The sequence below is a fragment of the Poecile atricapillus genome, chromosome W (genome assembly GCF_030490865.1).
Source record: "Poecile atricapillus isolate bPoeAtr1 chromosome W, bPoeAtr1.hap1, whole genome shotgun sequence".
Classification (NCBI taxonomy): domain Eukaryota; kingdom Metazoa; phylum Chordata; class Aves; order Passeriformes; family Paridae; genus Poecile; species Poecile atricapillus.
In genome coordinates this window covers 32449344-32462826 of record NC_081288.1, presented here as the reverse complement: position 1 = coordinate 32462826, position 13483 = coordinate 32449344, and the positions used below count along the sequence as shown (strand labels likewise).

Here is a 13483-nt window from a genome sequence, read left to right as displayed (position 1 = left end):
AAGAGGATATGCTATATCACATGGTTGGGTGTAAAAGACTTATAAACATATTACCATATTCAGTCATAGCAACAGCACAGATAAAAAGGAACAAAGCAGAATTCAGTAGGAAAGGAAGCAGATAAGAGTCATGCTGTCCTTGGAGTCCAACCATGGTTACTGGCTCTGCCCTGAGCAGGGAGCTGTGTTTGGCTACAGGCTCCAGAATCCTGTTGTAAACAACCTAACATTCGACACAAGAGATCTCATTCCACGACAGTGGAAAGGCAAAGCAAAACCCAAACCACAGTACTCATTTTGATCAAAGCATTAGAAAATTGTCTAAGTAATTTTTCCCTTTATCTCCCTCAGTCATATACTTAGAATAATTTTTAGCCTAAATAAAGTACCATTAATAAATCTGATTTTTGGAGGTCACAACAGACAGACGAAGATCTATATCCATTATTAAACCCTCAAAAACATACCGTTTGTGAGATTACGCCAAATGATCTTAGCCTAATTACACACAGCAAATTAATATTCTAAACAGTGTTACATGCTGAAAAATAATTTTCCAGACTCTTTTCCTAAAGAAACAGACTGACAAATACTCTCACTTTCTGCAGTCAGTCACTTGACAGGTTTGAGAAACAAACAAATCACTTCAAGAAATCATAATGCAAACTGCAAAGAAAATTACTTCAGCTGAAGTCCACTAGGTCTTGGTTTTTATGTTACAAAGCAGTCTGCCTGCAGGTAAGCAAGTGGAAGAAACACAAATTTGGGCAGAAATTGACCTTAAAAATTAGCTCCAGTAGACTTAACATTACTAATACTAAAACAAAAGTTTGAGGGGGGGGGGGGGGGGAAGCAGGTAGTAAACTAAAGCCAAAATTACCTAATTTTTCTGCAACTCAAAATGGCCTGAATAAAAGACATTCTATTTCAGCTAGAGAAGAAGTCATTAGATATGCACACATTCATTAAAGACTCTGTGAAACTTTAATGCATTGCAGTGATTTGCACTGGACAAAATCTTTACATGCAAGTATGACTATATGGAACTCTGACCTCTCACACCTGGAAGAGCAAATCACAGCTTTTATCGCTCTGCTCTCCAGATTTAAAGTCTGTCCCTATATATGCTTCTGGTACTAACCAGGAAACACTGCAAGATTTTAACTTTGTGGAATAAAATTACATACTTCCTTATTCATCCCATTTGGTATGTAGGCTTTTGATGTGCTTTTTATTATCTTTCTTGTTCATTTACTGCTTTAACAAGACTGTTATAAAAATAAAGGTCAGTACAGAAATAAATGCACCAGGTGTCATGTTCCTCTGCATAATTTAAAAATATTTAGACAATAGTCATATAGTCAGAAAGCTATATGATATAAGATATTGAAAAAGCCTGTTAGGGCTGTTTGCTAGCTAAAAGCCAGAGATTCACCAAAATAAATCCATATTTATTCAAACATTTTCAGAAGCTTAGCCACAGATACTGGGACCACTGTAGGGTAGTATATCCATGTAACAACTTATAAGCAAATTGAAAAGTTAAAAACACTACTAAAAGTAATTAAAAATAGACTAGTAAAATAGACTAAAAATTGACTAGTAAAACCAATGATTTGTTATTTATTTGTCTTTTCATTGAAGAGCTGGTTTAGGTCCCTTTAATGTGATAAAAGTGATGTTTATTTTCTGGTACTAACTTCCCAATACAGGTCTGAAAAGATTCATGCACAATGCTCTGAATCCCTCCTTGTTTAGAGTGCAGAGCTGGTGTGGGGGTTAGTAGCATGTAAATAACTGAAAATACTTATGATGTGGTATAATAAAAATTTCATACCATATTAACACTGCTTTTTCAAATTCTTTAAATGGCTTCTGGGTCACATAAAGTAGTAGATGATAGAAGTTCTTACTATGTTTAAACTATCACAATATTGTGACATTTGACTATCTAATGTATGAAACTTGTGTCAGAACTGATCACAAGTTTCAAAAAGTATTACTGTTATCTGTAGGGAAAAGAAAGGAATTATCCTGAAAGTACTTATTGGAAAGAGCATTGTTTCAGAAGGTTTATAGTTTCCTTGTACATAGCAACAACCAGGGAAATTATGTTACTGCCTTGAATGCTGAGACTCAGCTACAAGCAGTTGTCTTGCTGTCAGACAAAATCTCACAGTGTAACTCAAAGACAATGCAAGGGATTCAGTAGATTCACCAACAGACTGGTCTTCTAACAGACTACTACATATGAATGTACATAAAATCACTCCCACGGACTTGGCAGCCTGCCAGTATTACAGTGAGCAAGTCTAGCAAGGTCAAAATATTTTTAGAGTAGTATTTTCAGAGTTGGGGTATTTTGAGTCCATTATCTCCTTTTGAAGAGTTAACATAATTCCCAGTGGAATTTAAAAGTTATAACTGGTAGTTCTAGATACTTGTCTCTGGCACAATGATTTGAGTTGTACTTCTGTGCTGCAAAAAGGTAAATCCTAGAAAAACTCTACTATTTGCAAGAGAAGCTCCAGTGACAAACCGTCTCAAAGCCTGCATTGAGATAATCATGCCAGGTGTATTCAATGATCTGTTCCACAGAAAACTGACTTTCTCCCCACCCCCAAAGCATGTAGACACATGGACAGGCAATATGAGCTAGAGATGAAATAACAAAATCTAATCATCACATTGTTACTTCAAACCAATTATGAGTTCTAAGTATTAGAACATGATTTACTTATTTCCCTTTTGGTCAGTGTTTCCTCCTGAATGTGCTTTGAGGGTGGGGAGAGAGTCCAAATCAGCATAAATTCTTAAAATGAAGACTTTGCGATCACCTGTCCACAGAATAGCAAGTTCCACAACTTCTTCCATGTTGAAGCATCCAAGGACTCATGATGGGTCAAAAGTAAGCAGTGTGTCTTTGACAACCACAGATACTTGATCTGTGTTTACATTTAGATACCACATAGCTACTGCAGCCACTTCAGGTGAAATTTCATCCCCAGTCTGATACCATAGGAATCTAACACCTTGCACATAATGATTCTGCTACCTAAAAATCATAACCTAGGCTCTTATGTCTTCACTGTATCTTATGCATGACACGGCTGGCATCCATGAGTGATGATGGTAGCCACTTTGATAGGTGAAAGCTCAACTAGTCACTATTTTGGGTGAAGCAGGAAGGCTTCACCCAAATTTTTCTAAGGGTTAAGATCAGGGAGGACACTGTAGGACCTGTTATGATCCTTCTTGAAGGATCGGAGGATGCCACATACAGGGACTTTGCTTCAAATCACAGCTTATTGGCTAAACAAAAGGTTTTGAATTTTATTCATGTGAGCAGAAGCTCATGTGAGTTGTTGCCTCACATGAGTTCAGGTTTCCCCTTACCCTTTCCCTCCCTTCCTCTAACTCTCTACTTTTTTGTGAACTCTTCAGTTCTCAGCTCCTTCTCTTCAACTGCTTCCCTCTCACTTTTCTATTAACATACCTTGTAATAGGTGAGTACCTTCCCCTCACTCACAACTTCTGTACAATCTACTTACTCCCAAAAATTTCTTGCCTCAATTTAGATTTTTCTCAAAGATAAGGGGTTTTGAAGCTAGGATCTAATGTTCTAGCAGAACCATGTAATTTCTCACTAGTGGTACAACTTCCTGTAAATCATATCAGTATCCATTGACATTGGGAAATTTGAAGAAAATAATCTCCCTATCTGTGCACAATCTTTCTAGTAGGTCATTATTAGTCTCTCAAAAGATGTCTTATCAAATGCAAAGACACTCTTTAGGTTACACAACTTTACAAGGAAAGGAAGAGCAGCTCCAGGAGTCTAACAGCAAGTTAACTGCAGCAATGCAATGCAGCTGCAGGAATATGAGCCAATGCAAAAACAGAACAAGCACCTCCAAAAGCTGTGTAACAAGCTCTGCCACTCAGCAATCCTCACAAGCCTGGAAGAAACTTTCCTCTCTAAGCTCTTGTGTCTGTGCCTTTGCTTCTCAGAAACACATAAAAGTATGAAAGGGATCATATATAAAACCAAAACAAAACCCAAACAAACACAGGCCAGTACCGAAAGCTTAAGTGCTAAATTATTATCAGACACAATCTACTTTTGAGGCTATCCAGGCTGCCACTTGCCTGTCAAGCAAAAACAGCATCTGCTTTAAGTTACCACTGCACCATGCTATAGACACTGAGGGACAGGGACATTATTGCAATTGTACTATAAAATATACTTCCCTCCTTTTTTGGCCAAACGTTTAACTTGTTTTTAGGTTTACAGAAGTTGATAGAATAAATTAAAGGCCTGTGATACTTACATAATGAAAAAAATTACCAACATCTTTTTTTTGTCTCTCTTTTGTGACACTCAAATAACAAAGATTGGAAAGATGGTAAGTCATACTTCAAAAGCATTTTTAGCTGATTGAAACAGAGCCATGATTCTAAACAACCTACAAGAGAACTACCACAGGTAGTCTGAAGATTTTGTACTAAAATAAACGTCACTTTGCCAAGTGAGATGCATTTAGTCATTTCCTGATTTATTTTTCCTCTATTTCACATACTTTAAAATGTGTGTTCCTGAATAATTTGTTCCTTTCCTCCAGAGATTCCTTTGCAATGACTCCATAACAGTCCACTAATGAGGGCACTGGTACCACAATCTCTCGCCAGGTCAATCAATTCAGATGCAAAATGTATCCTAACTTCACTGCAGAAATCAGTGGAGAAGAAATGCTTAATCACAGATGAATTACATGTGCAAAAGGCACGGGAGAAGTAGGTTTACTTATCAGCCAAGATTGTCCATCAAGAAATGAACAGTTGGATTCTAGGTTCTCTTCAGCTGAAGATACATCCAAACTCACAGCTTCAAGGCAGACATGCCAACCACAAAACTGACAACTAAGACAATGACATTCCTCTGCTTCTCCAGAAGAATTAGGGCCCCTGGACCCTGAGATTTGTGGAGAGATTACAAAAGATAGTAAGACAGCAAGGACATGCCCCAGGAAGGGGAAAGCCGTCCTCACACTCCAGATGTGTTTTGAAGAAATGCAGGAGGGCACACTAGCATGTTGCCTTGTATCCTTGGGCCTGCTTTTTTTGATTCTTCAGCAGTGAACTTGCTGCCCTGATCCCATACGGTGCTGGGGTCAACCAGCCTCAGGAGGGACAGAGGCCTCAGTCAGTTTCCACACTTCAGAAATGCAGGTTCCCATGGAGCTCAGCAAACAAGATGGTACAGAATACTCAAGTCCAACAGACTCCTTTAATTCAGCAGCAGCTTACTTATGCTACAGCACTTCCATGACATGTTAAGTCTAGTTTTTGTCCTGTTTCTGCAAAAAATTAATTTTTTCCATACATTATTTATCAGCAGTGTCCAAGCCACACATCTCTCCCATTAAAAGAGCAACTTTCTGTAATTTTCCACCAGGCATGATCTGAATGGAGCTTATCCAAAAAACATCTATAACTACTTAATATTGACAATAACCTGGAAAACAGTCCTGCATGCAAACTAGAGCATTTAAATGGACTGCAGCCACAACCTGCTTTCCATACGTTGTTCTTACATCTTCAGCAAACACATAACAGAACCAATACCATCTAGTTACCTCTAAAACCATGGTAGACTGAACTGCTTTATATGCCTGAATAATTTAGCACTGAAGAGAGGTGATGGCCAGTTTGACTAGTTTGAAATCAAGTCATGAGAGCCTGCAACTGCTGAGATTCTCTGAGTATATCCAGACATTTAAGAACTTGAGCTGTTGGTTACAACAATTTTAACTGTTCTGGTTGAACACTTCACTTTCTTTTATGACTCTACTGATTTTCTTTTTCTATTAAATATACTCATGAAAGAGATTTTCATCAACTAGACAGAGCACAGTAAGTAACTGCACAATATAGGTTACATCCTTTGGTACATCTTATTGGACAAGCCTGCTATGTATTGGAAAAGTTAATAGGAAAATTCTCAAAAAAAATGTTCCTTATTCATCTGCAGCTTCGGTTCTTCTGGTTATGAATCTTAATATGAAAGTCTAAACTCTGGCAAGCAAAAAATGAACCACAGCTAAAAAATTACCTGCAGTATCCAGCCTTGTATGCAACAAAGTCCAATATGTATTAAGTTGTATTTTATTTTTTTAATTGAAAATGCACGAAGTATAGGCAAGCCATTAAAACACCTAATATTTGGTAAGATACCACACAACAATCCATTAAAAAAAAAAAAAAGCAAATTTTTTTATTTTTTATGAAGGTCATGATTTTCTTGTTTCAGTGGTCATGAAAATGAAGTATTAATGTCATGCACAGGAACGAAAACTCCAGATCTCTGCCAAGACCTCTAGATCAAGAGTTTCAGAAGCAGCAACCAGAGTTACTTCAGTAAAGGCCATTCTTCCACACCGTGTGGCAGCAGCTAAGCAGTGCAAAAAGTGATTTCAAATATTTGACCAACATCAATTGCTATTTGTGTTCACCAGCATGGACGAATCCAGATTCTCAAAAAAATTATCAAGAACATCACTATACTGTGCAACTAAAGACACTGAAACACTGTCAAACAGAATTAAGTGCATCTACTGCCAGAAAAAAAAAAAGCCCAAATCAAACAAATCACTAGGCAGCAATGAATACAATGTATTCTTGGATAGAGAATTTAAAATATAGATTGACAAGAATTTTCCATTTATCCCCCTACAAGATGAAACATTTGCCCAAATTTAGTTAACTCTAGTCTTCTGTGATTCTTAAATTAGCTCATGAAACATGGATGGAGAAAATGAAGACCAGCAATTGTTTAAAACTAAAGACTAAGGTTTTAGTTTCAAATAAGAAATGCAACCATGAAAATGGTCAAAAATACAAAAAAAAGGGACAAAAATAAAAAGGAAAAAAAAAGGAACTAATCCAGCTAAAATTTCAAAGATGCAGTCTGTGTATCCATACAAGCACTTCCTACAGCTCGTGTTCTCAATGAAGAGAGCAATGACTTGGTAAGAAAAGAGGCACATCAAAATGGAGTGGATACGGGATTAATTCTGCACATCAATTGTGGCAGGAAGCACTTTGAGTAACACCAAGCATCACACCAGAACAAAGTGCTCTGCTGTCAATATCCACTTCTTCACTTGACACGTTATGCCTTCCCAAAGGCACACTGTCTCATTCTGAAGGCACCTAGAGTGCTTTCACAGTGCTTTCTCTGGCCACCTGTTTGCTGCTAAGAGCACAAGAGTTGGTTGGGATATTATATTCATATCAAAACTGCCTTCCCAATATTCCTAAGGAATGCTCTTTCTTTCTACACTGCAGTAGGAGACATTAAGGGTGCTAGAACACCTTCACCCATGCACTTTGGGAAGATCATTAATAAAGTTTTCACCATTAATATATTTTTGTCAATTCATCACTACCTTGATGATATGGAAGTTTCATTCAAATTAGAGTGTAAAGCTGTCTTTTGTGCCAGAGCTCCATGGCACAGACAGAGACCCTATCAGGCACTTCAAGGCCAGGCTGCACAGGGCATTGAGCAACCTGGGCTAGTGAAAGATTCCCTGCCCATGGCAGGAGGGTTGGAAGTAGGTGATCTTCAAGGTCCCTTCCAAACCAAGCCAGTCTATGATTCTGTGATCAGAGGGCACACATTACACCTGGTCAGTGGCTGATTAGGCACCACTTAGAGACCTGAGCCTTAGCCCAGCCTGAACAGCAGAATAGAGCAATTGCTGTAGTCCCTTGGACACATGTGAATTGCTAAAGAAGAGGCAGGGACAGTCTCCTGTAATCCCTCACAATCCCGCAGAAACATTAGTTCAGCAAAAACAATGGAATGTGGTAACATATGGCCCTTGGATTTATTTCTTAAAGCAACAACACCAGCAGCACCTTCTCAGATCTCCTCACTTCACCCTCAGATTCTTTTATGCCCCTAAAACACTATAGAGTATTTTCTGCTTGCTCCAGTGCTCTTAATTGTCCTTTATAATGGCTTCAACTTCAATAGTGTCCCTCACAAAACCTTTCTGGCCCAACAAATGGGTAAGAAAGCATATTCTCTGGATAATCATAAACTGTCTGCCTGCTGATGGACGGGCATGCCAGACAGTGGATAACAGGAAAATTGTCTCTGACTTCCACTCCCTATGGGAATGGAGAGGTGCCTGGTGAGAACACATGAATATAATTTTCACAACATGTCTGGGCTCATAACCATTGAAGCCCCTACTCTCCTGTCATATTTACTAGGCAGAATATAATTCACTTAAAAAAATCTGAATGATAAAAAAGCCTCAGGAAACACGTAAAAAAAATTTCCAGGAGAGAAACAAAGGACTTAAAGGAAATTCCTTCCTCCTAACATTGAATTACATTCATAAACTTAATAGGCTTCCTTTACAAAGGAGTAGTGTGTTTTTGTTGTTCCTCAGGTTTGGAAAGTAATTTGAAAATAACCATGAATAAAAATTTTATCTCCATTTATTCTCTTTACCTGCAGTTAGATCTATCTCTTCTATACCCAACTGCTCCTCCTTGTTATTGGCACATACGTGATATACATTACGATATAAAATAATTATATCCTTTCCATATTTTATTTCTATGCAACTTTTATTTTTGTTTTACAAAAATGAGCACAAACAGAAAGGAAGGATGAATACTGTATTTATCTCAGAAAATCTGACTAATCTTTTCCTCCAATATTTTGTTTGTGGGAAAAAAATATTGCTAAATTATACCACGTGAAATATGTAGAATGCTGTTCTTTTCCTTTTTCTTTGGGACCTACATTTCATACCAGTCCCCGCAATTTTCCATCTCTGGGCAAATTTTTACAGCTATTGTAATTTATCAACATCATTATGAAAGGACAAAATTGGTAGAACAGAGATAAGGGCTGTGAAGATTAGGAAGTCACTGTTAGTAATTGTTCATCTATGAGCTACCACATTGGTACTGGCTCAGGACATATCCTCTTTTGGGATTTAATGACCAGTGTGTATTACAATAGTAACATGTATTCATTATTTTTATTCAAAATGTTAGTATTTCAGTGGCTAAATGGACTCTACTCTTGCATGATTTTAGCCAGAAGTCTCATAAATTGAATTGCCTATGGTGCTTGCAGTGCTGGCAGTAGAAAGCTGAGCATAGTGTTAGCCTAAGGAATACTTCTGAGCATTCACCATACATAAAAAACAAGCACATCTGTTGTGAAAATGCCAAGGGGTTTTTACGTTTGGAAATGAGCTGTTGAGTGGACGACGCTTTGTACCTTTGTTAACATGACAGTCTCCTAAATCTTATTGCTGTTGCAAAGATAATGACAACAGGGAGACCCATCTTCTTCAGGAATAAAAAACATTTAGAGAGCAATGCAAGTTTATCACAGAAGCCTCAGAACTGGATCTTGATAATATGTTAATAACAACAGTGAATGTTATGAGGCATTACACTCTAAAATCAAAGCTTCCCCAAATTTAGCAAAGAGTAATTATTACAGTTATTAAAGATATGGCTTCATGTGCTGGCTAGTAAAATGGGAAGTTCACTGCTCCTTACATTGGAATTTCAGAAGCTCAGTTCAAATAAAATATTTCCAAGGTGCTCTGCAACCCTAAACCACTGATACAATGGTTCAGTATATTATGAGACTGATCAAAATCATACTGGAAGGAGAATTTCTTTCCATTTTCAATTCACTAACCCTATCTTCACTAAAGGATGTATTTATCAGTCCATCAGACTGCTAGTCACCAAAACAGCCACATCATAAGCAACGTATTTGGCCCTAGATAGAAATACACAGTGATAAATTTTAAATAAAAATTCAGACACAGCTATTAAAATTTTGTCTTACTAAACCATGAGGAGTTCACAGCTCTAAAATTAGCAAATTATACTAGATGAAATCAGAGAGAAAAATTTCCTCTTAGAAATAGAAATTAAGGCAATTGCAATGTGCAAAGGATATAAATAAAGTGAATTTAACTCTATGTAACTGCGCTGGTTTTGGCTGGGGTAATTTTCTTCCCAGTTGGCTGGTATGGGGCTGTGTTTTGGATTTGTGCTGAACACAGGGTCGATAATGTGGAGATGTTTTTGTTATTGCTGAGCAGGGCTTACACAGAGCCAAGGCCTTTTCTGCTTTTTGCACTGGCAATGAGGCTGGGGTTGCACAAGAAATTGGAAGGAGACACAGCAAGGACAGCTGTCCCCAGCTGACCACAGGGATATTCCATTCCACATGGCATCATACTCACTATCTAAAGACGGGGAAGAAGGCTGAAGAGGGGAGACATTCAGAGGGATGGCATTTGTCTTCCCAAGTAACTGGTAGGGCTCTGCTCTCCTGAAGATGGTTGCACACCTGTCTGTCAACTGGAAGCAGTGAATTAATTCCTTGCTCTATTTTGCCTGTGGGCAGCTTTTGCTTTCCCTATTGGACTGTCTTTACCTCAACCCATGAGTTTTCCAGCTTTCTTTACCTTTCCAGTTCTCTCCCCAGTCCAACTGGAGGAGGAGTGAACAAGTGGCTGCCTGGGGTTAAGCCACAACAGCGATATTTTAAAGTCATTTAATATATATAATATCTTATATATATATAGTATCTTATCAGGGAGTCTACAAAACAATCATAGGCTTTTCTTTTCCTAAAATCAGACATCCTTGCATCCTTGCAATAAGGTAAATTTAAGAGCCGTCTCATTTTTTCCAAATCACATATCAGTATTTTTTTCACCTTTCTTCCTTTATACATAAAAAAGCAATGGGAAAGGGAAAGGTAACATCCTGTACTGCCAAATTTCTGAGCAGAGACCAATGATTTTTTTGCATAATGGCAAAGCTGGCAAAAAGACAGTGTTGGGTTTTTTTTTAAGTTTTCCTAAACAATTATGCATAAGTGAAATGAAAAATCAGTAATATTAAGAATGCACTATGTAAGAGGGAGAGCCAGAAAGTTCTTTTGCTTTTCTGCCTAATAAAAAGAGCCTAAAGTCCCACTCAAGAGTAATTTGGCACAGATGTCTAGATATTCAGTACACACATCTAGTTCTATAATGCATGAAAAATAGTTCCTTGGAGGAAAAAAAAAACCCTACGGGTGCACAATTTTTTACATTAAATTTATGCTGCAAGACACAGTGATGTCCCTCAGACAGAAAAGCATTGAAACCAGTTTTTTAAATATCAGCAACAGAAGTTTTTCTCAATAGGATCTCTTTTTGCACTAGAGAGAGGATAACATAGGAGTTAACACTGGAAAGACACAAAGGAATAACCTGATAATGACACATTTCCTTTTACGAGTAGCAGTAAGCATCTACCTCTTACAGGCAGTAATGCTCCTTCGTACTTCCCAAGACAAATTACTAATAACCACATGCATACAGTTTATGGGAACAAAATAGGCAAGAGCCAACAAATGCAGTCTCAGGATTTCTTCATACAACTATTGGCAACCAGAGCAGAAGATCTCACTGATCATCAAACTTTTCACTGTCTTCACTATTACCCTTTTCTCAAATCTTTCTCTGGTCTTGTTTATAAATGCTTTTGCTCTCTCTCTCTCTCTCATCCCCAGCCTTCCCATGCCTCTGGTACAAAAGCCCACTAAATCCAAACCATCTGCAAGTGACAGGAGCATAACCCTTGTACAGATCACAGGCCCTCACCAGAACCAGCAACACCTGCTTGTGATGATGCCATGTATCACATGGGCCTCAGTCACCCATCGCATCAATTCACATGTGAAGAAAGAGTTCCATTGTAGAGATCTGCACAGAAAGCTGATCAGAACTACAACATAAGAGTATGGCAAACTTGCTGTAAACCTTCTGTGGACTCATTTTAGCAGACCAGAATCCTGGCAGCTTGAATCAGCCTGCTGACATTTACTATCTGGCTTTAAAAGAGACAACCAAGATATCCTTTTAACTCTTATTTTAGGAGAAGGCTGTAATTCTTCTTTTTTTCATCAAGGTGAAACTCTAATTTGCTCCAAAAAAGGATTGGATATGGGTGACAAGATGTAGCCAGATTTCTTCCCTAAGGTATGGCAAGAGAGGAGAATGAAAAAAGATAGCCTCTTTCCCTGGATATGGCAGGGATGGGAGAAGAAAGAAATTAGAAACCTGATAAAGTGAAGAAATACTTTACTGTTCTGACAAAACATACCAGGGACAACCACGACATAGGATTATGTTACTCCCACCAAAAGCTCTAGTAAAACTAGGATTCCTAACATAGGAAGAGCCACACAATCCCATATTATGCACGTGTATCAGTAGCTGCAGTAATACCAAATACTGAAACATTTTGAAGTCATCTGTGTGACCTAAGAAGAGGAAAAAGAAAATGACACCTGGCCTTTGGAGAGGGCTCTGTTCTGGGCAGTGACTCCATTTTAGGCTGAGCACATGAAATCCCACCTCTGTTCCTCCCTTCATCATGTTTCCCTGCTATCTCTCCATTCCTTGCTATTGCCCTGAACATGTCCAAAGCTGCTGAGAGCTGCCCAGTCACACCCACACTTCCCCTGCCCCTCAGCCCCAGTACAGCGAGTGAGGGAGCACGGCCCTGGGCAAGGTGCAGGATCTGTAAGCACAGTTCGACCTCAGGGAGGGTGAAGGAGCCCCAGGCTGGGTGTCCCTAATGGACTTGGCACAAGACAGCTCTGAGCAGCTTGAGGAAAGCTGTCAGGGTGAAGGCAGCACCCTGCAGTGCTGCAGACTAGAGAAGCAGCCATGAATGAGTGAACAGTCAAGTCTTTGGTCTTGGGTAAGAAAGGTCCTCACACCTGACCTATTAATTTAATTCTTCTAACACTATAATGTCTCTTTCAGACTAGTACTGGGTTTGATCCTACTAGGTTCCAAAGCTTCCACCTGTCTTTGCAAGCTTCAACCAAAGCTTCTTGTCTACAATAATCCAAAACTCAGTCAATAGCCATTGGAGTCCCACAGCCAGCTCCCACTTCATATGAATTAATTTCCTAGGAAGTGAGGGTGAAGCAGTGAATCTTAGCAAGTCCTCAGCACACCCAAAGTACAGTATGCCACTAAGCTGTACTGCCCTGAATTTGATAAATGTTAAGAGTCAGTTGTAATTGCCCTGTCAGTTTGATCTTTGTACATCACTCACCTGTACAGACATGCTGGTATAAAGCAGCACATTTTCTGCATATTTATATCATTTTGTATTTGAACAATGAGCACTAGCTGAATTCTAATTTCTGTATTACATGTACTGGAATAACTTGGAATAAAGGGAGTGAATGCTGCAAAACCAGAGAAACCTGCCACATCAACTTACACTAACAAGGCTTCTCTTCTTGCAAGAGTAATTATTGTAGTCTATCACTTAAAGCCCACTTAGAAATTCCCTTATATTTAATAATCCCAAGACCCCAAAACCCTGACTCTTCATATTTCCTGTAAGCTGTGTT

At 38.5% G+C, this 13483-nt stretch overlaps 1 protein-coding gene across 5 annotated transcripts in view; it reads right to left on the bottom strand.

The window, feature by feature from the left end:
• Positions 1 to 13483, bottom strand: part of LOC131592182 (transmembrane and coiled-coil domain protein 3) — a 124684-nt gene that overhangs the window by 18689 nt on the left and 92512 nt on the right. The window contains exon 1 of one of the 5 annotated variants that reach the window (XM_058863514.1): positions 4332 to 4431. The exons of the other annotated variants lie outside the window; for them this stretch is intronic. Within the exon in view, the coding sequence (XP_058719497.1) occupies positions 4332 to 4415 (84 nt within the window). The 5' untranslated portion in view covers positions 4416 to 4431. Of the gene's footprint in view, positions 1 to 4331; positions 4432 to 13483 lie in introns of those variants that run through there. 5 annotated transcript variants of the gene reach the window in all.